Consider the following 26,427-nt stretch of genomic DNA (forward strand, 5'->3'; position numbering starts at 1 on the left):
GACACTTTTGCAGCAAATCAACTCCACCCTGCCTGAGGAAAGGTCCATTCTTCAGAGATATGATCAACCTTCTGTTTTGAAAGATTCATACTGCAGCAGGATAAAAAGCCCAAATGCACCTCAAATCTATGAGCTAAGAAGGACTTCTGACTGTTGTGTACTTTCCTTTACAGTCATCAGACCTCAACACCACTCAACATTTATGGGAAAGCCAAACATTCCTGACAGAAGAAGCTGTCTGAAACTTTGTCACATCCTGCTGGGATAACATGGCTCATCAGGTCTGAACAAACTGCTGGAGTCCCTGCAGCTGCTGTCATTAAAGCAAAAGGAGACAAACAGATACTGAGAGATTCTGACACCCAGGGATATTTTTTTCAAAGACTCAGCTGATGTTGAGTCATGTGGTACGACATTTTACTCCAAAACACAAATGTGAACCTCTCGACAGCACAGGAGGAAAAGTGAGAGGAATTGATCCTTCATGAATGTCGTTACAAAATCTAACAGTTAGTTGAAAACAGCTACAAAGCAAGTTTTAATTTGGGAATTGATTCTTTTATACATTTAATCTACCATATACAGCTTCATTTTACAGTGGTGGCAACGATTCACTGTGGATGTCTTAAGCTTCTTATAGTCCACATTCCTCTGCCTACATCTTTGAAATTAGATGAAAGTTTTTGTCTCTGCACTAAAGCGTGGCTGTGGAAATCGTGTTGAAAGACTGTACTGTATGTGACAGTGCACACAGGAGCTTAAAGGATAATCAAGAAAAAAGTAATTACCATAATAAGGTAAAAAATAAAAAGAACATTGATTTCTATCTAGTTGAGACAATGTGTTTATTTAACTGTAACATTAGAGACAGTCTCAGTATGATAATATTCTCAGAAACTACAGATTTAAGACTGTTTAATATAATCTGCACTGGATGTACCGTAACAGCCACCCACCTAGCCAGCAAAGCTTCCCTCTGCTCTCCAGCTCATCCTGCAGCAGAGGGTGTGTCTTTTATTCTTTCTTTCTATTGACCTGCCCTTGTGCTGCCCTGAGGTCACACTTCTTATTTACTGTGCAGTCGCTCACTCTCACTGCCTGAATCCAAACATATTAACATATACATTCTGGCTCTTGAACACTGCCCTCAATCCAATCTTTGATAGCTCTGAAAACCCTTTAAATCTATTACATACCATCAGTGGGTGAACTTCAGGGCGCTGCTGGAGTTATTTTCTGATGTGAGGCACCATGTTGTGTTGTTGCTATGAATTAGGATCGATTTAGGCCAGTGTAAGATGAAAAACTGGCATCTTTTCCCTCTCAATTTTTTTATTTCATCACTATGGTCTATGTAGCACAATATCAGTTATATTATTATCCCATTATTTCCTTGTGACACCTGAGAACATAAATATATACATGGAAAACGTTAAAGTGCTGCATGATCTGCTCTCAGCCGGGCCCCAGAGAGCAACCAAAATGGTCGGCGATCAAAAATATGCCAGGTGTGACAAAACATTTTCAATGGTCGCACCAGTGCGCCTGACATTTAGCAGGTCTGACTGTGTGCGTCTACTGACAGCTCACACAGATAGATGAAATCACTTGCTTTCAGCTGAGGTAAATATGACATCAGAACGCCTTACTTCACTCTTTACAAGTACACCTGTCTGAATTGCTGGCTGCAGTGGCTGAGTGGAGGCTCTCTGTGCACAGCTGCGTAGTAGCATATCCCGAAACATGCGAGGCGTTAAGGGAACATTGGTAAATTGTAGCATCTACTGATGCATGTATGGCTTTTATAGGACATTGGTAAATTGCACCTTCCGAAAACAACCTGGGTTATGCTTTTCTCCTCTAAACTGCTCAGGTCTCTAGACTGATCACATTGTACATCAGTAAATTCTCAACCGTTGGAAAACACTGAAATATGATGAACCAATCAACATTATGCATTTATTGCAAACAGTACAGCCAAAGGATGGCTGGGAACAGTACTTGTGATGTCAGAGCATCATCATTCCACACTAAAATGTCTTACAAAAGTGTCTGCCCACACAGAGTCCAAATCCAATATCATTTTCTTAAATAATACACACTTCAAGCACAGAAATAAACATAATCCAGTATATATGTTGGACAAGTGAAAAGCTCTGCATTGTATTAGGGAAATATTTATACATAGAAGCTGTTCCCTGATGTTCGATAGGTGGTCATAAACCTTGTTGTGAAGCCCTTTCGGACTGAAATGCAGTGTAGTGAGGGTTGGGTGTATTCTGGCTGCACAAGCTCTCTACAAGTCATCTCTATATGCACATCAGACAATGTATTGTAGATTAGCTGTAGTACCTGATTGTTCCACCAAGTGGAGCCTCTTACTGTATAATACTGTAGCGACAAGAGGAGGGTAATTCGTTGTTGGCAAGCAGAGATCGTTGTGGAGGTTTAGCTTGCAACAGGTCACCATGACAGAGACTTCTGTGATAGTTAATGACTGGTCAAAGCTCATGTTTTTAAGACAAACTGGGATCAACAAAGACAGCGTTCCATCTTTGTGGCCAAAATCAAAAGTCCACTGACTAGAACAGCATTTTCAGGGCAGAACAAATGTCCACTGGGCTCAATTTGTGTTACCAGTTAACTGAATATTAATATTGCCAATTTTTGATTAAGAAAATTATTTTAAAAATTGCATCCCTAATGTCTTGCCACAAATTGTGCTCTCCCTTTGTGACAGCGGACATAAATAAATGATTGGGCTGAGGTTTGTGTTGATACCAATTATTGAGATTAGATCTGGTGTGTGCACAGTAGAACAGCAAAGTTTCAGTACCAGGTAGCAGCAAATCGAAGCTGTGAGAAGCCAGTAATGACATGAATAAATGTATAAGAAATACAACATATAATAAATGTGAAATTTAACACTGATTATAATATAGCCAAAGAGGACCGGCCTACTAACCATAAATCCCAGATCTTTCTTACGAAACAGAATAAAACATTTATCTGCACCTTTATTCCTTTTTACAATCATTTACATAATGTGTTAAGAAATTATCAATGTGTATGCAAAGTAGAGTGGGTGACAATTTTTCAGTGCACCTACATTATGAGCTGGTGCACCTAAATGAAAAGATTAAGTGAGAAAAGTCAGGCTGCAGTCCTGATCAGATATGAGAATCTGCTTCCTCCATAAAGACATGATACAAAGCTACCTATTTAATGAGATACCTGTCAGTCAGTGAGACTTTCTGGCGTCGTTTATAAAAAGCCACTGCGAACAGGAACCAAAATTATCCATTTAATGAGTTATGTGTCAGTCTGTGTGACTTCTTGTGTTGTTTAAAAAAAGCCACAGTGGAACAGGAACCAGATCAGAACATCTGAGGGAGCATCTGTTTCTCCACAGACCAAATTAACTCACCTACAGGTGTGAAATCACAGGAAGGTCAGACTTGAGCTTAAATTTTTTTTGTAGCTGCACCTAAGACAGGCAGAGACATCAAAAGGTCAAATCCATCAGCCTCAGTTTCTAAATGATTGCTTCTTAAGGCTGTGATTATGTTTGACTTTATCTTGTTTATAAATTGGACTGATTATGTATTTTTGTCTCCTAACAAGGGGGTTGGTGGCAAACTTGTTTAGTAAAAACAGCTCACAGAATGAATTTGATTTGATCTGACTCATACTGTTTTGGCTGCTGAGAGCTGCCCTCGGTGAAACTGTGTTTGAAATATAATCAAAGCTTGAAGAGGGCCTGAGTGGCACACTGGAGCCAGCCAGTGATCCCCAAAGGAACAAACCTCCCCAGCTTTCTAAAAAAAACCCCTGATAAGCTTGTGGACTTAAGGGACTTTAAATCACTTTGACCCAGGTCAAACATAAAAATACTATGTTAAAAAGACATCAGAAATGCGCTCTGCAGGCTTCACAGACATGTATTAAGCTTAGAAATCCCAGTTCAAAAGATATATTTTTAAAGCCACTCTATTTGCATTTGGTCTAGGGCCAAGCTTACGCAGTGACAATAAAACCAGAAGCTAGATCGCAAATAGCCACGCCCAAACACTAACTTCATAGTCCCTAAACTCGAGAAGCAGCAGCAGCAGCAGCAGCAGCAGCAGCAGCAGCGCCATTCAGAGTTCACATTAACCTCAAAAGAGAAAGAGATCTGATCTGAATACGTTGCTGAACATGTGAGTTATTTTTTGCTCTGTCTCATCCTACAAAAACTCACATTCACACTTTGAGTGCGACAGCAGCGAAGGATCAGCTCTTTTGGAGCAGCAGGAGGTTGGTACAAGATGTCATTTCTATTCACTACTCACATTTGCAGCAACGTTGCGGCTCCCTAAACAGGTCATTTACATATCACAAAACTGTATCTGTAACCGTTGGGACACTGATATATCAGGTTGTATTAGCTATAACTTTTTAAAAATAAAACAACTTTATTCTTATGATTAAAATATCAAAACTGTGGCATTAACTGTCATCGTGTAGGCAACCAACACCCCAAAACCAAAGACAATCGGTTTACTTTAACGCAAAACTAAGAACAGAAGAAAATAAATTTGAGAAGTCGAAACTAATCTTTGGTTTTGTGATTAAATGTGTCTCAAACCATTCTCCAAAATAGCTGCAGGTAGTGAATTATTATTATAATTTTTCTTTTGCATGGAAAAAAATACAGCTATTATAAAAACATACATTGTTGCCACGAAGACAATAAGCCTTTACTCTCAGAAACACAAAGTAAACAAGAGCTTGTGCAGGAAAGGCGGTTTATGCAATGACCTCCAAAAAACTCAAGGCGAGATAAACAAAACAAAAAATAATGGAATGATGACCACTGGATGCAAAAGGAAAAAATAAGATTGTTGCAGCTCTAAAAATCATTTCAGGTTCATCAGTGTATGAAGGAAATGATGAAGCTCTTGTGCAGTATTTATGAACTCACCGGACGTTGCCGTTGTAGATGTTGAATGTTAGGCAGACGATGCCGAGCAGGATACCGAGGCCGGCAAAGACGGACACGGCTGCAAACAGCTTTTGAGACAAGAACCTGTACTCTTCGATCACCACGGTCCGATCAGCCGGAGGCCCAGCACCTGAGTGCAGACAAAGAAAAGAAATGTGAAGAGTGAAAATTAGTACGATACCCAGGACACTCTCCATGCGTCTCACTGTGCTAACGAGATAATAACTTATCTGTACTCAGAGATCCAAATAATTGCTTTAGACAGCTGGGTCAGGACTGTACTTGTTTAAAAGCCATATGAGGGCTGTATTTTTGTGGTCTTGCTGGATTAACAATCTCTGCAATGATTGTGGATACAGCAGTAAGATAGCAGACCTTGTTACAAGCAGTCCTAGAACAAACATTTTCATTAAAAGATAAGGCTGCTCTTGTGCTACTCATCTCCTGTTGTGAACAAATAGCAAAGAAAAACAACTCTGGGTTAGATGTAAATCTTTTGCAATAGATTCACATTTTAGCTCATGAAAAAAATTCTGTTTGTGGCTGTGGTTTTAAGCAAATGTGCCTCAAACAGGAGTGAGGGGTAAATTTGTTGGGGACTATTTTCAGTGCCGGGTTAATACACATTGTAGTATTAGCAGCAGCAGGACAGTGTATGTGGGACTGACTCAAAATACTGAACAGAAACAAAGGAACACGTCACGCACAGCAACAATGTGGCTCACTGATGTGTTTTTTAAATAGTTTTTGGACAACAATGGAGCTCTGCGGCTTTGTCAGTACTCTGTAGCATCAGTCTATTCTTGATGTTGATGTTTTCAGTGGATGTGCTGACAATAACAGCTGAATATATTGATATTATTTATAGTATTTACACATATACAACTAGCTAGCTGTACAAGTCAAAATGATTACTTTGACTGAAATGCAGCAACAATAAGAAAAAAAAACATTTTATGCTTGTTACAGCTCCTTCCACATTGTTTAAAGAATAAATAATGAGTCAGTTAATTACGAAAATAATTTGCAGGTTGAGTTTATAATTACATTGTGAAAACACATTAGCAACGGTGTCTGCCAGTGCACACAGTCCAGCAACAGGTTATTAAAAACACACTTAAAATTGCATATGGAGATATTCAGCGTTTGAGTTGAACAGCAGGGACAAATTACAGACGACCAAAAACCAGAATGCAAACAAAGTGGCAGAGCATTTAAGGAAGAAAGCTTTACATCATCAACAACATGTCCCCACAATGCACATCCTGAATTGTTACATTACTGGCTTCAAATAGTGACAGCTGCATCTGTCATGAAAATGCTCCACAAATGTTTACTAATGCTAGCATTATTTTTGTTTAGGCTAACACAGCAGCTAATGCACTCTTGTTTAGGCTAATATTGCAGCTAATATTATTTTATTTAGACTTACATACAGTATTGTAAAAAAAAAAAAAAAAAAAAAAAATCCTCTTCTCTATGACAGTGAATGTGGGCCTTTGGAACAACTAAAATACTTTTTCTGACCCATTAGCACAACACACTATTAACTACAGTAAAACTATCAATTTTTACTGAACTGTCTGTTTCCATAATTAATATACCATACTGTGACTAGGTAAGCAAGCGGGCAACTCTGTGTTAATTAAGAGTTGGAGCTTTAAAGGGCGTATATGTGTGTACTATCTAATTATACATACCAGAGGCATGGTTCAAAGAGGGGCAGATGGACAGGGAGCCTCTTTTTACACTCAACAGCCTCTGACTATCTGTCTGCCTAAATCTGCCTGCAGATCTGTGTGCCAGAGATAGTGTGTGCACGCCTGAGTATGCATATGCAAATGTGGACTGTATATATCTTGTAGATCTATACAGTATGCACAAGTGAATATGCACAGGAGGGTGCATTTGAGTATCGTGCAAACAGTACAGTGTGTGTTTGTTATTTGTTTGTGAGGAACTGAGGGAGACAGTGTGTGTGTGGATGTCAGAGGGGAAGCAGAGCAGGAGTGTCAGCGCTGCGTGAAGCTGGTGTGTCAGATGTCAGAGGAAAGTGTCAGAGTGTCGTCCCCTCGAGGGTCGCGGGGTGTCGAGACGCCCATCCTGCTGTGTTTAGATGCTTGTCACCGCCGTCAGAGTGTATCTGGTGACATCTGACTGAGGGGTGAAGATTTAAGGCGGCTTTCGCAGGGTTCTGTAAGCTGAATTTAACACATTTTACTCCCGCTGTAGAGTGCACTTCGACACCAGCTGCATATAATGGGAATGATAATAAGAAAACAGCAGGAATTGTTTCCCCAGCAACAATAACCCACCTACAAGTTTGAACAATGTTTTAAAGTCTTAATCTAGTCATTGTGTTTTTATCTTTTATAAATAATATAAAACAATATTCCCACAAGGTTAAAAGTGAAGTAAGACACAATGTTTTAGCTGCCACATTCAGGGGATGTTTGGAGGATGTTGTCAGGACCACAGATTATGTTACACAATGACAGATGAAGCACATTTTCAAACCGATATTCAAAATACATTCTCAGATATTACAAAGGCCTGACAGAATGTTTTGTTGACCGGAATACAATATTACACAATTTTTCTCAAGATAAACTAGTATGAAACTAATTTTAATTTGTTCTTTTATGACAAATGTTACAAAATTGCAATATTTTACTGTATTTAAATCAGATTTTTTTAAAAAATTACATTACAGATATTTGCCATTATTGTCACTGTTTTGATGTTAGGGTATTCTGCTGGTTTTTTTTTATGTCTGTCTATGGCACCCTTTGCTGCCAGATTTTCTATTTCTTTTACTGATTTTTTTTAACAGTGTAATTCCAGAAACTGCTGGTGTTCCTGTGCTCACTGCTCTGCTGTCAACTGAGAAGGTAAAATCCTGCAGATGGTGTTTCACCACCCCAACATCAACTGGAAGTAAACAGCAAGCAGCTCAGCTCGACATACGCTCCATAAAAGCTGCTACTACAAGAGAAAGTCTTTTACACTGGATATCTGAGGCCACAGACATGTAAGTGGCAGGGGAGAAAACATTTTAAGACTTTTTAGCGCCTTCCAAGGTTTTAAAGTGTCATTTGTTTCTGAGAATGAGAAGTGCTAGTTCATCTGTGAAATATACAGAATTTTTGCTATATGAACTACATGACAGCAGTGTTTCTTAGCAGCAAACCCAAATGTGTTGACAGTGGCACAAATGTGCAGTGAGCCATACTTGTTACATATGTGTTTTAAAGGGTGCATCCACGTTTGCATAATGTGTAACTGTGTCATATGACATACGCAGCCAGAGTTTGAACAAGTAAAGGACTGAATGTTACGCCACTTTCATCATCTTTGCACTGGCTGCCTTTGTTTTAATATTTTAAATTACATGGGCCAGGATGGTTTAGAACTTCCACAATTAGTCAACAGTTCCTTCCTATACTAAGGTCAAACATCACTAAATTAAATGTACCAAGGAGAGAGAAGAGAGGCAGTTTTACCTCATTGTGGACCCAAACCATGGACAAAGTGCTGCTATGGTAAATATCCAACATGCAACTTGCGTAAATTTCTTTAAAAGGGAATTCTTCTGATTGCAAACATCAAGGTCTGTTACAGGTCCTGGGGAGAACTACTGCATGTGTGGACAAGGTTGCAGAAAGTCTTTTGTGGATCCAAAGGGAGCTGTGCCAAAATGTTAGGGATTCAAGACTATTAGCCTGAAAATGGAAAAGATTTGGCACTGTGACGTTAGAAAGAAGCAGATCTCTGTATGGTCTCTCATACAGAGTATGAGTATGTGAGTATGAGCAAGGCAGCAAAAATATGCAGAACAAAAAAGATCCAGCTGTATCGATACGGATATAATTTATTTGTTAATGTCTGACAATGTTTCCTATTTATTACTCCGCCAAGGAACGCAGCAGAATTATGTGACGCTTGGCTTCAAGTTTGTCTGTTCATCTATTTCTCTGTGCGCAACATTAGTCAAAAACGTAATAATGGATTTGGACAAAATTTTCAGGGAAGGTATGAAATGACACAAGGACCAAGTGATTAGATTTTGGCAGTGATGTGGCTCATAGTCTGGATCCACAGATTAGTTCAAGATTTCTGTATCATTACGAGATAGCGGAACGGCCTAACTGAACACTATATCAGCTGCCTGCTGACGATCACATGATAATGATCCTACTACAAATCCACCACTGTGGACTTACCAGGACTTATCCGTCAGAAATGATATGAGGGCCGGTTGATTAAATTATTGGGGTGTTTCTGAGTCCCATCAATTCCCGCCGCCCGCTACATATTTAGGTCACGCGATTCGATATCCATACAAAATGTACACATGCATAACACACACCTGTGCTCAACGCAAGGTCATTTTGTTTGTGGGTACGTCTATATTAAATGACCACATTCTATGTTGCTGTGATTACTGCCATGAATTTTTTCAAGATTTCAGTTGTGATGTGTGAAATGATATATCTGAGCAGCCTTGGCAGATTACTGCGCTCTCTGAGTGCTTTTCTTGTTTGAAATGTTACTTTATATCATTGTACACAGTTTTATTGCATTTTAATTTTCTTTGCCACCTTTTAAACTATTTACATTCATCAGCACAAACTGGCATTTCTTTGCTTATTTACTTCACAACACTTTAAAAACCTGTAATCAACATGTTGATCATAGCCAAGTCAGCCATGGCTTCCTGGTTGTGCCAAAGAGAGCAGATTTTTTTGTTTTTTACAAAATCTAGATAGAGCAAATGGTTAATGTTTGGGGTTGTGGAGTTCAGATAGTCAAACTAGAGCAACAAATGTAGCAGCAGTATTGTCTTATGTATGTGTACACAGGAAAACTGCTGTTTCTCGCCTTGTTTGTCATCTATAGAAGCACTTACTTGTTGAATCACTCTGTGCTGCAATATTTTCACCATAAGAGTCCAACAAACTAAATGCTTCCAAGCTTTTTACTCATCTTAAGTACAAAAGATGGTGAATTTTAAGGGATTGTTTGGTTTAAATGGTTTTATATACAGTTTATTATAAACCACTATGAGCTGCCTTTTATGTCTAAAACGTGCTGTCATATGATGTGTAAAAGAGATCACTAAAGACCGGATACATGACTGAATGAATGTAAATGTATGGAGTAGTTGTATTTACTCCTGTGTGTGTGTGCATATATATATATATATATATATATATATATATATATATATATATATATATATATATATATATATATATGCGTGTCAGCTGTCCTTTCAGTCAGTATGTTTGTAACATTTAAACCCTCCTCCGTCCTTGATCAAGGAATCAGGACAGGGTGTTGCCATGGAGACCCCGCTCTGTAACAGTTGCCACAGCGATTAGAAGAAGAGCTGAGCTGAAGTGGTTGTTAGGGCGACCATGCAGAGAGTGAGAAAGTGAGGCAGCGAGGCGCCTGGTAAACACACAGTAAAACAAGCAGAGGGGTTAAGTTGAAAACCCCCGTGTTCACTCCACCCTGTCAGCATGGAGCAAATCAAGCATGGCCACCCTCCACCTTCCATTCCTCCCCGACAAAAAGCAAACTTCCCCGCACTGAGTCAGCGCCAGAGAGCAGGAAATTACTCATTTCCTTTCTACAAGTAGATGTCAGATGGATGTGTCTTTATTTGGTAAACAGTCAAAAACAAAATCAGGCTCGAGTAGACGCAGCAAAACAAAACTCACCTCTGACACTCAGGAGACCGAGTCAGTTTCATCTCGGCGGTTTTTTAACTGGGCTAACACCAAGACTGTCACTTTGCAACAAGCCGAACTAAAGGGCTGGCAGCGGGCCTGATGAAAGACATGTTGCTTACATGCATGCAGGTCAGCCGTCCCTCACCACTGAAGCTGACCTGGAATCTGTACCTCTTCTGGGTTCAGTTAAGCCTTGGCAACACACCATTTCCTTAAAAGCCTAAAAAAAGGCAGTTCTCTATGGGCTGCTGCAGCGTGCAGGATTGATTAGTGGCACACTTTGTCCAGGCACAAGTATGTCACCTCTCCAGGGAGGGAAGGGCCAGTAAACAACCATAGCACTTGTCTTGGTGTCTGAGGCAAATCAGCACTAAAAGGTTTTCACAGCAAACTAGGATACGGGTAGCAGAAGTTGGAGCGTAGGTTCTGGTTTGTGTGGCCCATATGGTGAAAACAAACTGTTGATAAACTGGTAAACTAACTGCATGAGATGATCAGAACAGGTGAATGTTGGTGGTCTATAAACAACAGGAAGTTACTGTGGTTTGGGTTGTTGATTTGTCAGCAGCTGGAGCTGCAGCAGAGGATGTGACACATAGTTTACGGAGGATGTTAAGGTACCTTATCACCCTTAGTGGTTGTAATTGCTGCAATTAGCACAAAGACTTGCATTCTTAATCAGATCCTTTTTGGTGGTTTCAGAAATTTCTGGAAATTCCCAACGTCTAGATCGCACCACTTACTAAAACTCTCTAAAAATCACAGGTCATCTGCCTTTAACATTTTATAAGATCAAATGCTTCCACCTTTTGGATTAGACAAACCTGAAACACAGACACTATATTAAAAGATAACTAAACGTGCAGCAAATTCTCTCAGACTGTATTCTCACACGATGTGGGAATATCTGAATCAAAGCTCCCTGCTGACTCTGAAAACGTAAGCAGTTAATTACTGATGCATCTAATTAGCGACTCTTCTTGTAACTCTCAGAGCAGAATAGCAGAAAAACACTTTGCACTGAGGTGGAAGCTCTTTCTGTCTTTATGAATACAATGATGGATGACAGAAAGCTACACGGTCATGGTTCAAGGTTCTTCTTACATTTCATTTTACATCTTAACTTTCTGCCCCCATATGCACATATAAACTGCTGGCCGCAACATTAAACCACCGATGGAACGATTTAATCACATTGATTATCTCATTATAATGGCACCTATCAGTAGGTGGGATGTATCAGGCAGCAAGTGAACATTTAGATCTTAAGGTCGATGTGTTGGAAGCAGGAAAAATGGGCAGTTTACGGATCTGAAATGATTTGTAAAAGACCAAACTTCCAGGACTTACAGGATCTAACATGTTGGTGCCTGATAACACAGGATACATTTAGAGATCTGTGGAGCTGTTTTTTTTTGGTGGCACTAGGAGGACATACACAGTATTAGGCAGGTGGTTTTAATGTTGTGGTTGATTGGTGTATTTATAAATGAGTTTTTTCTTTGAGTTTAGAGTGGGAGAACAGGGGGAATGTTGGTGTGTGTGCAAATTATTATCCTATATCCATATGTGTGTTTGTACAACATATATATGTACAGTATATTACTATCTAAGTTTATGTGTGTGAAACTAGGTAACCACATTTACTTGTATGTGTCTTTATTACTGTTCCTTCTCAGAGTCACAAGCCAGTAAAATCTAAACACACACACACACAGACACACACGATACACATATTTTTAGATGCAGTGTGATTTACACTTGTACGTCATCTCCGCTGTGCACTGAGAATAAACGTCCATGAGTCTGCTTAACCCTTTCCAGCCTGCAGGTTCCCATATCAGGAAAAGGCTGAATTTGTTATTAAACTGCAACCCACAGCCATTTCTCCAAGGCTGCCAAGCACCGCACTTTCAGTATAGGAGCCGCTTGGTACCACTATGACTACAAAGGATCAGATGTATTTTACTCCATAACTAAGCAAAGCGTTCCTGAACCATTTCTCATCTTACAGCTGTGTTTTTTAAGGTGGATATTGAAAAAAAAAGCTTTAAGGTGTTAAAAATCTGGCAACAGATGTTCCTGTTATTCCAGAACCTGTTTAAAAATCATCTTGTTTCTCATTTTTCTTCAGTATCAAAGTGATACAGTGATAGATGACTGTACATCGCTGCGTACATTGCAAACAGTAAGTGTGAACAGGCAGTTTGGCACACTTTTAATGGTGCCAAACTGCCAGAATGGAATCAAATATAGGCTAAAAAACAGGCTCAAGCTGTAGAGCTGTAGCCCACAGCTAACTCACAGAGGGGAGCTGGCCTGCTTGATTACAGTGTAACATTTTAACACATGTCGGACAGTGAGTGTGCAGCCAGCTAATTCAGGGGCAAGCGTCAGCATCCAAATAACTAGCTTCATCCAAACTAGTGGTTAAAGAAACTCCAGCATGATTACACATCATTTAGACAGAAAGAGAAGCTAAATTAAGCCAAACTGAAGGGAGTTAAAACTCAAAGATGTGACCCTGTTGACTCACAGCAGGACAGACAGGACACAGACAGAAGAGGCTGGGCGAACACAGTGTCATGGTTTCCGTCTTACCTATCCAAACATCATTGCCAAACCAGGAGAGGTTCTTCTGGGAGCTGTCATAGTAACCGATCTTCTTATAACTGCCTCCTAAATGTTTGAGAAGGAAAGACACAGCAACAAAAAAAGGCATAAAGTTTAATTAGTACTGCTTGTATAATTAATTTCCTCCTACAGAGAGCTGATAAACATTTCTATTCACACCGCAGCTTTTAAATGGATTCAATGGAATGTGTGGGTACAGAAAAAGCACACACAATGAACAGGTAAAAGAAACGAGGGATGAAAAAGTGCACAAAGAAGGACAAACAAAGAAGTACCAAGGGGAGAAGAAGGAGAAAGGAGGAGGGAAAAAAAAGGAGCTTATGTGGCAGTCTTGACCAGGAATACTGATGAGGTCCCACAGTGATTCAGGGATTCGAGTCAGGTCGTCTCATTGTGGATGTCAAATTACCTCGACACCACAACAGGAAATATGAGACAGAATGTGATGGGAAGGGGGCAGGATTATAAATTCTCATCCGTTAGGACGCCAAAGAGAACAGAGGTAGAAAATAATCCTCAACCTTATCCTGCGCGGGGAAACTCATTAAGTCACTGGTGACAAATAGGATGCCGTTTCCAGCAACAGCTTAAAACGAAGGCTTGTGCCCAATTAGAGCGAAGCCTTGAGTCAACACATTGCTGCATCAGGCCCGTTCACATGTGCAGTTAGAGAACATCGAGATCAATTGCTGCGAAGGCCATGAGAAGCCCCCTTACCTGAGGCTTTTCTCTGAATTGGGCTGAGAGCAACAATCAATATATGACAAATATATTCGGCATTGATTCTTCTCTTTTTTTGCATGAGTGACATTTAAAGTTCAGTCTAGGTTCAGTAATTGCAGTCGAGGAGAGTGCAGGAGTGTTTTACCTTGCAGTTGCTCGATGAGAGTCATTGCCATCCTGGAACCCTGGGCGTCAAACACCACCTGGCCCTGAGATGCAGACAGGAGATAGTGTTTTTACTTTCCCAGTTCATTACATGAATAAGACAATACACAAAACAATGATTTATTTGGAAAACATTATGTTTAAATATGCAAATGATATATTATGTTGTTAAAAACGCAGACATTTGCATTCATTTCCAGAAAAGACATCCAAACGTCGAACATAGCCAGGTTCAAAAGTTTCATTTTGTTGACATATTAGAGTGAAAGGTTCTTATGGAGGGGATTTTTCTTTTTATCACTCCATAAACCAGAAAATACTGTCAACAGCCAGAAAAACAAAATCTATTTTCACAATGTTTTTAAGAATGAAATGTTCTATAAATCAAGCTGGGACTGATATATAAACAATCCCCTCCATAAAAACCGTCACAATATAAATAGGAACAAAACTGGAGATTGAGGTGGATGTAAGTGCTGCTAAAGTGGAGATTTCTGGCTCAGAGTGGAGAAAAACAGTCTTTTACAGATATGTATTATAGCTGAAATCTACAGACAAATAGAAAAAGTGGTAAAATAAACAACTAAATGTGGATTTTGGACATTTTTTCCCACTACTCTGAAAGAAGACATGTTATGGAAGCAAAACGTGTTTTTGGCTGAAGGTCTTGGTTTCTCCAAAACTGAAGACTCATAAGCCTCATAACTGAGTTTGACTGAACTGACTGGCAGCATCAAGACAATCTTCCACATAGTGTGGCAGCATCCAAACAAGCCACATTTTCTCAGGCATTCCTGAAGCGATAAGCATAGCGGAGTCTCTAGTGTAGTGTGATATAAAAGGAAGGATCGGTACGTGACGGCAACACCATTCGTGGAAAGGAGTACTGCCATACAGGCCCAGCTCCAGAACAAAAGGACTTTGAAAAAGTGAGGGGCGGACACCTACAAAATTATCATTGTCCACTAAAAACTGATTATCACCCTGTTTCTATATGTCTACAGCTGCTTTAACCTGGATCAAACAGTCAGAAAATGCAAATGGTGATAAGTTTTTGTGAACACATCTTTTAATACTCAAAGCTAAAGAAGCATTTCCAGTGTAATCAAGCACGACATTTGCTTGCTATAACCAGTATTCAAGTGTTGCTTGTTTCCCGTATTTGTCGAAGTTTGGTAAGGCTCGTATCCATATTTAGGTCACCTACACTTAGAAACTAGTATGTAATATGTTTTTATAGCAACTTTTCCACTGTTAACGTTACTATTGTCCTCATGATCTGCCTTGGTGTGGAGCTTGTGTTGCTCCTGGTGTTCAATTTTATCCGCCTCAAACAACTCTGAATATCTACGTGATGATATATGGACTCTCAGCAGCACCAAAATGCAGCTGCTAAATTTCTATTTTACCAACTGCAATGCATGATGGTAGAGTTCCCACTTGCCACTAACATTATAATGACAACACAGCTGTAATTCAAATTTCAGCTGAGGGTGCAAAGGGTTAAACTGAAAGATGCAATTAATGCAATTCATGCTTTTGCGTCCCTGTAGAGCTGGGCCTGGTTTTATATGACTCTGATCCTTCCATAGCTAGTCAGCAGCTAACTACTAGCGAGCTACACACAAGGACAAAATTGTTGGTACCCCTCGGTTCATGAGTTTATTTAAAATAATTCTGTTGAACCACGGTTCAAAAGCAATGTCTGATTTTCATTGGTTAATTTTCATAGATTTTTTTATTTATTATTACTTTTGTCAGATTCAAATTATTTCTGTGACCATTGTGGGTTTTTCTTTCATTATCCGAGGGGTACCAACAATTTTGTCCACGTGTGTATGTGTTTTGCTGTCTGCAGACAGCTAATGATCAAAATAAATAAATTAAAAGTTGCTTCTGATGTATTAAGCTATGTTTACTATGTTGGTGTAGCTTAGCTTGATACATTTCTCTGAGGAGAGGCTTTATTTAATCTAGAGAAGCTATGTAGCTAAGTGTATGCATTTTCCAAGTAGCTTTCTCTACATTGTGCATTAGATTGTACTTGGCCTCACATGAGGGTTTTTTATTGTTATTTTTCTTCATTAAGTAGCGGACACTCATGTCCTATTATCTAATATTCCACAAGTAACATTTCTACTCACTTTCTGCCATCTTGCTCTGTTTGCTGGGTAAAGGGGTTTGTGCAAACAGCAGCATATGGGTGGTGATTTCACTAGCTAATAAGCAGTAAAATTGCAGGATATCAAAACCTACAGAGACTATAATCCACTTTCATTAAACATTGTTGTCATTAAATTGGTTTATGTTGTGTAATTTTTATACTTTCCTTTCCTAAACACAGATATTCATTTCACATTTCACATTTCTGACTCAATTTGAAAGTAGTGCATCTGCAAAATTTCATCACCAAGTAAGAGTCAAAAAAACAGCACCCCAAACCTCCACATACAAGTTTAATTACCAAACCTAAAGCTTTAACTGTTGTTTTTATTATCTGTACATCTTTTGCCATCTTTCCACTCACCGAGACCCCTTCAAAGGAGCTTGTGTTGAGGGCCCTGTAGATCTCAGAGGTGATGTCATGGTTGTTATAGTTGAAGTCCTCCAGACGGCGGCCCTTAGCCTTCAGTGGGGCCACAGTCTTATTGAGGGCGAGGGCCAGAGCCCACACTGCATCGTAGGCTAGAGGGGCCTCCTGAAAGCCACCCGTCTCCTCAGGATTCTTCCCACCCAGACGAGACATCAAGGCGGCGATAAACTCCTGTGATGTCTGATAGAAACAGGACAGAGAGGATATCAAAGAGGAGCCCTTTTGAAGAAATGCAACGCTGCAAGAAAGTATTACACTTGGTCAGGTTTTTATTTGTGTTGTGAGACACTCTTATAACTTGGTGAAGAAAGAGACAGCAAATGAATCAGTTCTCAGAAATGATTTTTGGTATTCATTCAAGTGTTTCATTTCAGATTTCTTTTTTCCATTCTCCCATCATAAACACTTGCATCTACATCGATCAAAAGAAGTTGAATGGTTCCATGGTCAGAAACAGTCTTTGTAAGGCTTTGTTTGAACTTCAAACCTGCAGACTGCAGAAGACAGGAGTGTAAAAAAACAAATCTGTTTTGAATTATTAAGTATTTTGTCTGTCTAAATATATACAAATCCACAAAACAAAGAAATCGCAGCATATCAGGAGGCAGTACCATTTCTACAGGCAGACTTAAACTCACACCAGATCAGCATTTGAGCTATCCAGAGAGACATTAATGCTTCTAGGCTGACTTAGAGCACTTGGACCAGCCTCAGGGCCATTTGAGGGTCAGTAGAGTTGAAATTAGCTTCAAATGCTCCTCGTGTGGACAGTATCCTAGAAAAAAACTTCTTTTTAAAAAAAAAAAAAAAAACAAAAAACTTTTTTTTCCAGCAAAACAACCCTTTGGGATTCAGAGCTGTGCTGACTAAGCTAACTGCTGCAGTGTGACATTTCTAAAGGAATCGTCTGACATTTTGTAAAACATCCCTGTTTGCTTTCCTTGCCAAGAGATAGACTGATGCCAAGTATTATGTCTATACACTAAATGCGAATCTGGAGCCAGCAGGTGATTAACTTAGCTTAGTGTAAGGATTGGAAACAGCTAGATTTCCATTTGTAAACGGGATTAAACAACATGTTAGTCAGAGGTAACAAAATCCGGTAAAATCCACCAGGCAAAGGACTGCAGAGACTTCCTGAAATAGTCCAGCACAGCACTTCCTGGAAAACGTACAGATTGTGGTAATTAGTGCACTTCAGAGGTGTTAGTATTTATGCTCGAGTGTAACAGAATGACAATTTTTCCCCCCCAAGTGAGAACATAGAACTTTTGCAGTTTGCATAATCTAGTTCAAATTCAAATAAATCTTTTGGTGTTATAAGATCCAGTTATCACAAAAGTGCTTGTCAGGCAAGAGAGCCAATAAAAAACAATGGTTAGATTTGTCATATTGACACTTAAGGTGTGTTAATTGTTTCACTTATGCTTAAGAGTTTCCAGTAGCTGCTGGTTTCCTTCTCTAGTCTACACGTTAACTAGTAAAGATGAAAAGGCAGCAAAGTATCCTTACATTTTTTGGAACAGCTAAAAGGGTAATAATAATGCTCAACCTATTTGAAGCCTCTATTTATGCCTGTTTACCTCATTCATCACTATTAAAGTCCATCAGTGTTGGATCTAAAATTGTGTTGCAACACATTTGTTTACAAAAATTACTAAATGATATTATTATCTACCATATAAGGATACGACTTCTAACAAGATACTGTTATAAGTATAAGTTTTAAGAGAGCCAACACTTTTCCTCCAGTATTGGTAACAGCTTTGGGCACATAGAAGAACACTTGACATGTTGAGTCCATATTTCTTTTCTTTTTGGAAATTAAAAAAAAGCATAAAATATCACAACCTTGTCATACAGCACAAAAAGATATTTTTGAGTTTGCTGTCCTTCCTACCGTGGCTGTGCTGTTTCTATGGAGGTGCAGATCTTTATACTGCAGTGAAAAATGACCCCACAGTGAGTAAAAATGTGACAGGAGCAAAAGAGAACTTGCTTAGAGTTCAGACAGTTAAACAAACAGCACTACCCTCTGCTGGTAGGCAAGAATTACCCCTTTATAGATCCAGGATAACTGTTCTCCCCTGCTGCCAGTACTTATGCTAGGCTAAGCTAGACTTAGCCTAGCATAAGTACTATAGGTCAAAATTAAATTTGCAAGACGAATGAAGGAAAATAATTTTTTAAAAGTCCTTTAACAATACTGTACTGACCTAATAAGAATCTATAATGTTTGTTCACGTTTTCTAATTTTTGCAAAATTATGACACTGCTGTAGAGAAACTGTTTTTTTGGGGGGTTTTTTTGGCTGCAGATCATTATTTACTTGTTTTTAAACGACATTTGAGACAAGTATAATACATGCACAGCAGCACCACTGGGAATAATAATATCAGTTTATTAAAATTCAAAATCTAGCCATGTAGCCCCAGACCAAATATAACTGATCCCAAGGCAACTCTGTTAAAAACTTGAAATCTTACGATAGCTTTCCTCACAAGGCTACAATCGAGCACTTGAGACCTGCTTGTGCGATTAATCACTTATCAACATTATCTCCCGCTTAAAGCATGGATACATGTGAGGCGGCAGATTATTGCTACCATTCATCACCTTGTCCCTGCAGACTCTCAGAGGCCAATTAGACCGACACGCCTCCAATTCACTTATGTCAAATTCATCTAATTGAAATTCCACCTTGGCATTTGGCATTCAAATCTGCCTCTACCTTCTTAAAACTAGCTGACAATGTGCTAGTGCAGGCCCTGCAGTGCTGGCACACTAGCTTAATCTGAGCACTCCATCCAGAAGAAATATGTCAATTTCAAATTTGGGAATTGAATAGACTGACAATGAGCAGGAGTTCTGGCTGTAATTCTTATCACCCACTGAACAGCACATCAACAGCTAAATCAGCAGGTAGTGGCAGGTGCTGTATGAATATAAACAACAGCTGCTGATGAAGTGCAAGAGGAGGGGGAGAGCAGAGAAGGAAGGAAGGAAGGAAGGAAGGGGTGATGGTGGTGGTAAAGGTGGGAAATGGTAAAGGAGAGACGGGTAGACAAGAAGAATGAGAGGATGATCCACGGCAGACAAGCAGAGTCAGAGAAGGTCGAACAATGGGGAAGATGGAGAGACGTCCTAAGAGGATTAGAGGAGGTGAACGGAGGAGAGCGACGGCTACCTGAGAAGCTAAAGCAGAGCTGGGAAAAATCACAAAGGAAAGCAGTCAAAAAGAGCGAGACCAATAATTTAAGCGAATAATCCACAGCATTCTTAGCGGTTTAACAAACATACTACTGATTCAGGTCATACACAGTTCAGTCATGCCATGGCATTATTGTTCTCCAGTTTGTCCTGAAATAGCTCCCATCTCAGGAGAATCGATATGGATCAGAGCCGACCAGTGAATCAAGAGTGGCGCTAACCACAAATGAACACAAAGCTCAAACTATAACAGAACATCAAGGAAGGAAGATGTCATTGTGCTGAAGAAACACCAGCAAATCACATTAAAATTCTAATCAAGTCTATTAAAAAAACAGCAAAAATATCAGAGTAGCTGCATTATTTTTTGTTTCTGTTTTCAGGGAAATTTAAAAAAAAAAAAAGAATTTGTCAGTGTTTAGTTTCATTATTAGAGAGGTCTGTGTATTCAGACAGAATGTGGATTTGAAATGTTGCAAACAAAGTCAGTGAAAGTGTGTTTGGTGAATCTGACTGTGAGGGAGGAGGACAGGGAATAGCATGAAGACGTTTAGCAAGACAAAACAGTGCAACATCTAGTGTTTCTGCGCTAAACGTTATGATATATGATAAATTCCAATAAATTCAGGACTACAAATTCTCAGCTACCAGTGACACTGATAGGACAGAATAGTCAACAGTATATTACTTATTTTAATTATTTCCTCATACTAATTCAATTAAGCAGTAATTTGAGTGAACTGACTCTTTAAATAGGCCAGCTGAGGTAATGCTGTGGTGCATTTGAGGAGAAAAAGTTCACCCACAAAGTCTCATAATACAATAACACCTCAAATAAATAATTATCAGCCCAAATCTGCTGACTCTGCAGCTGCCAACATCTTTTAATTAGTTTATTAATTATTTCTTAAACTTTGAAAATTCATGAGTAATCACAACTTATCTAATTATAGAAACTTACTGTACCTTAAAATCTATTTTCAATGTAATTACGCTACTTGTTTTTGTATTTCAGTACTTTAATGATTAGAAGGCACGGTCTGCATGTAGTTATAGGAAGCATCAGCATACACAACAATATCTCTGCTGCACATGTCCATACTGTTAAAATGAAAAACTTCTCATAAACACTCAACATGACAGAGAAATGCTAAGTAAACAGATCAGTTTTAATGACAGTGAAATAAAAGTCTGCTGGAGCTCAGAACTCGTCCGCTGTAACAAATGATTAGACTGAAGCTATTAAACCGTGACTCACCTGTCTGAGGCGCAGGGAAGTGCAGCGTCATTTACCATTACAGCCTGATCAATCCTGACCTTCACGTCGAGGACAATTTCTAATTATAAGTAGCCTAATTAATGACGTTATCGCTATTGTTCCACGCAAGTAAACTCAGAGGAAAGACTCCTCCAAACAGCTGGAAGCAACAAACTGAACACTTTGTCCAAAGACAGATTACATTTATTATGGGTGAATTTTGTTATAGATTCTGTCTTCAAAGCTGTATCTTTACATTCAAACCTGTTCTGTGTGTATAGAAAGCTAAAAAGCCAGGTTCTGCTCGAGGTTTTTTTTTCCCTGTTAAAAGGGTGTTTTCCTTGCCACTGTTGCCTTTTGGCTTGCTCTGGGGGTCAGGCATATGGGTTCTGTAAAGCGTCTCAAGACAATTTGACTGTAATTGGCACTATACAAATAAAATTGAATTGAATTGAATTGTTTAACCTACATTTTTCTTCTTGAAGGAGTGGCTTTGAGGCTTCCTTTTACTTGGTGTGAGAGTAGTTTGGGCAGCACTAGAGCGTGAGACAGAGCCTGAAAGCAGGTGTTTCACGCCAAAAGTGTGAGAGTTGGCAAAGCTGCCATGCAGCATGTTCCTGCCAATTAAAACAGTAGAAATGATCAGATTTTTGTGCCGCTCTTCACATTAAAAAACCAAAGAAGAACTGATCTGAACACACTAAATTTAATACATCACAGTTAGTAATCCTTCTGCTAAGCTTACATGAATGAATGAATGAATGAAAGTGAGTGTTGAAGCTAAATTAAGCTACTAGGTGAAGAAAAAATGCTTTACAGCTTCATCAAAGTAATATTTAATTTCCCTGCTGCTTTTGTTTTCAGCTTTACATCACTGCAATGCTGGTTCATCAGAATGTGCTGCAACTCTGCACAACCATGCTGATATACTGTATTTATACTTTTGCAAATAATGTGCAAATGTACAACAAATGGAGCTGGAAGATTATGGCCAAAATTATAATCACAATTATTGACCAATTATTCATTGATTTTAGGGACAAAATATTTTCACTGTATCAAAAAGAGGTCTTCTGTTACTTCCATGGTGTGCTACATTCCTGCTACTGTACAAACCTTTGCATCTGTGCATCTCAGAGAGGCAAAATATAAATAAACTTGCTGAAAATCTGCTTATCAATACGTGACCTGCAGGCTATGTGAGCTACTTCTGCTGTGCACAGAGAAGCCTCTAGTCTCCACTCAGTTACTGCAGCACAGCAGCTCAGACAGATGTGCGAGCAAAAATTAGTTAGACGTACCCAAATTCAAACCAAGTGATTGTATTTACATGAGCTGTTTTCTACGAGTGGAGCATCAGTCATGTCATTTAATATAAATATAGTTAAAACCAGAATCGTGAAACCTGTCGGAAACCTGTGTGATCTTTTCATTTCAGTGTGTGTTAAAATTCGATCTTTTCTTAATCAAATAGAGTTTTTATTTTCAAAATATGAAGAACAATTCCATCAAAACAGAATATAGTTACAAATGAACTATGGAGATATTATGTTACTATCTATACCTGGATCACTAATTGCATTTGTAACAAACCAGAGAGCTGGAAAATTGGCCTAAAACTCAGCGAGTTGTGATTATTGTAATCTTGGATAGGCATCCTGTCCTGATAAACATACACACATGAGGAGGGACTGTACCAGTTTAATCACTCCGCTGGCATATCAGCGTAAAGTTAATTACATAAACTTACAAAAATGCTCTCAGATCACCCAAGTTTGACAAGAAAAAATAATGTCATTAAAAGTGGAAACAGCACAATCATGGCTAAAAGTAGAGAGAGTTCAGAAATGTTTAAATCTTCTCTGTGCAGTATTGCACCGTTAGAATGATACTAACCATAAAAAAGGTAAAAATGAAAGTTGAATTTTTATGATTTTTTTTCTTCCCAAATTGAGAAAGACCATATATTAATATGTAATTTTTTTCCTCATTCATAGGTGTGAGAAATACTGGGAAAAACTTTCAAAACATCCACAAACTCAGCTTTTTTCACACTATTCTGTCCATCAACTCTAGAAAGATGTTTCCCCGTGCTGAATGTGTCTTCCAGCAACGTGCTGTTCTGTGTACCATTTCAGAGTCATGCTGCATTTATTTTTGTTGATGAAATACATTTCATATGTTTCTCCTGTTGTTTCTTCTCTGCTCTCTGGAAAGATTGCCTGCAGCTCAGCAGAAAAGTCTCTTTTTGTCTGGTGAGTGTTGGTTACAGCTGAGTGGAGCATGCTAGCTCAGTTGCAACAAGGAGCACAGAATTTGAAGTTTTTTTCACATGATCTCATGTAAATTGTTTATTTTTGCCCTTTTGAAATAATGAGACAAATAAAAAAATTATTTTGATGTAATATCCCAACTTTGAGTTTATATTTGGTTAATTTTGTCAGCCAACGAGTAGTTCGAGGACAGTTGGCAGGTTGAAAATCTTTCTGCTTAAATAGTTTTTGCTATGATAAAATGTGGAATTTTGGCATTTTTGTCTAAAGATAACATGCCATTCACACCCTTGGGTTTCAAGGTGTTAATAACTGATAAAGTCATCATGTTGGTACTTGTTTATTTGCAGAAACAACTGCTTAATATTGCCATCGTGAAGATTATGATTATATTGTCTCACTATCTTGTTATCAGTCAAATGAATAATATATGACAAACTGAGAGCCAGTGGCCTGTAAATCACACATGATGTGGTCACAGATGGTTGAAAAGTTGAAAATCTGATGTGTTTACAGTTTCTGGTTGTCAGAAACTGTCATTTCGGCATCAGGTTTGTGATTCACAGTGTTGTAGATCTGCTTCAGCAGTGATGTTGACACTGATTAACACAAAAGATGAGTTCAAATCTCTTTAATATAATGTTTGCAGCAGTGCTCTGTGTTCTCACCATATTAGAGACTCCGCGGACGGTCTCGGGGTTCAACATGACAATCTCGGTGGTCACGTGTCCCTCCACCGCCTCTGTCATGTTCTCCACCGTACAGTTGATAGCTGGGTCTTTGATCTTGAACCAGTTGTCGGCGTACCAGCCAATCAGGAACCACACATACTTCTTTCCGTAGAGCTTCTCCTTGAACACCTGCAGCACGGAGGGGAGGGGGAGCAGACAGGGAGGGAGGATGAAGGGAGGGGAAGAGAATGATAAATTATTCCTGGAGATGTGTCGAGCGTGTTGTATCGCTGCCAAACAAGAAAATTCATTCAGACATTCAAGCAGCTCATTACGGAGCTCAATTTCTGCTAATAGCCAGTCACGTTAGGCCTTTTGGGATCAATCGAGTGCGAAAAGGTACTAACCTCACAAAACACCTTCCTGGCTTCGGTCTCATAAAAGAGCCCCACAATGATCCTCGCATCCTGGCGCTGCATCGAAGCACAACAAAACATTGCTTAGTTACATCAGCGGCAACAACACAACTTCAGCGCAGCACTAAGTCTTGCTGCTTCCCAGGACGGTGCTGCTGCTGCTGTTCAGGAGCTGCCAATTAGCATGGTGCATTAATTTCCTCTATCAAATCGCCTCTATGCTAATGGTATGGTGTGCAGCTGTGAGGAGGAAGGAGGTGAGTGTGGGGGTGGGGGGAGGCGACCAGCAGCTGAGGTGAATTTTTAATCAAAGCACCTTGAGGTTCTTGACAGCGACAGCCGGGTCGGTGAGGAAACTCTGGCGAACGCTGATCTCGATGCCGGCCTCCTTCACCCGCTGCTCCAGATCGTCCAGAGTCTGCCAGATGAAAGGGACAGACGAGGGAGACAGACAGGGAGACGGGGGGGAGGGAGGTTAGAGAGGCTGCTGAACAGAGAGTCAGAGAGAGGCTGAGATTACAGAGAGAGACGAAAGAAAACTCCAAAGGGACAAAAAAAAAATAAAAAATTGAAGTGTATATGAGGAATGCCAAGAGAGGGACAGACAGTGTGGGCATGTATGATAAACAAGAAAGGCAGCATGGGTGAGAACAGAATCAGAGACAAGACCGGACTGGAAGGAAGAAAAGAAGAATGTGCGAGCAGAGTAGGAAAGAATGTGAGAGCAGAATCATTAACTTCCATTACAGGAACCAACCCAAGTGCCAAGCTATCGACCGCCGAGCCTCAGAGAGATGTATTGCTTGATCAATATTTCTCACAACCAATATTCCAACAAATTACTTCAAAAATCTTCCATCAATCGCAGAGAAAGATTGCTTGAAGGCGTATTGCTTAGCCTGGGAGCACAGCGGCGCTCATAAACAAACACATGGAGGCAGGCAGGCAGGCAGGCAATCAGGAGGCCCACATTCGGCCGTCATGGCGAGACGTGGAGAGAGGAAAGATAAAGGACATGCTACCATGTGCGATGGGGAGGTGAGGGAGATACTGACTGAAGTGAACACTTCTGTGGTCTGCTGGATGGTGGCGATGCGTGTCCACTTCCACTTCTGGAAGAGCTGCACCCTGGTGGGGTTGTGGAGGGTGGCGGACGGGTGGGTGCGGAAGAAGGTGGGGAAGCGCTGGCGATTGGACAGCGCCGGAGAGCTGGAGCCGTAGGACAGCTGAGGAAACAAGATGGAGATAAAGGGTGGAAGACAGTGAGTGAAAGAAGAAGTGAGCAGAACATAGAGACAGTTAAACTCAACATGATCAACTCAGCCTCTGCAAAATTACGTTCCCGCACAACCAAAATGCACCCTCAATTGTGTGCATGAGGGAAACGCAAAGTTCTGCAAAGTTCTCCCCTTATTTTGAGTGGTAAGTTTTCTTCCAGTTCCAAGAATTTTCTTCGAGGCACAATAATAATGTTTGAAAAATGTTTGGTGATAACATAAAACAGCAGAGAAAGTTCCCTTTTGTTATCATCATGTATATCATGTAACACTGTGGAATATTGTGGGAACATTTTATATAGGGTTCCCATGACAACATCCACAAAACATCCTTAGAACATTGCATGCAGAATGTTCCACTTTTGTTGATATATCACATTACAGGAACTCAAATGTTCTGCTATCTGAGGTCTCAATAACATCTTGAAAACATTTTTTAAATGTTATATTGAGAACATCCTTCCTTTGTTGTCATCGTGGAAGCA

General features: G+C 39.6%; 1 protein-coding gene across 1 annotated transcript in view; it reads right to left on the reverse strand.

Moving 5' to 3' along the window:
• Positions 1-26,427, reverse strand: part of gabbr1a (gamma-aminobutyric acid (GABA) B receptor, 1a) — a 117,829-nt gene that overhangs the window by 26,510 nt on the left and 64,892 nt on the right. Inside the window, exons 9-16 of the mRNA XM_023286200.3 lie at positions 25,721-25,891; positions 24,982-25,083; positions 24,657-24,722; positions 24,247-24,438; positions 16,772-17,017; positions 14,225-14,288; positions 13,324-13,401; positions 4,964-5,114 (exon numbers count right to left, since the gene is read on the reverse strand). Of these exons, the coding sequence (XP_023141968.1) occupies positions 4,964-5,114; positions 13,324-13,401; positions 14,225-14,288; positions 16,772-17,017; positions 24,247-24,438; positions 24,657-24,722; positions 24,982-25,083; positions 25,721-25,891 (1,070 nt within the window). The remainder of the gene's footprint in view (positions 1-4,963; positions 5,115-13,323; positions 13,402-14,224; positions 14,289-16,771; positions 17,018-24,246; positions 24,439-24,656; positions 24,723-24,981; positions 25,084-25,720; positions 25,892-26,427) is intronic.

This window comes from Amphiprion ocellaris, chromosome 9, assembly GCF_022539595.1.
Source record: "Amphiprion ocellaris isolate individual 3 ecotype Okinawa chromosome 9, ASM2253959v1, whole genome shotgun sequence".
NCBI lineage: Eukaryota > Metazoa > Chordata > Actinopteri > Pomacentridae > Amphiprion > Amphiprion ocellaris.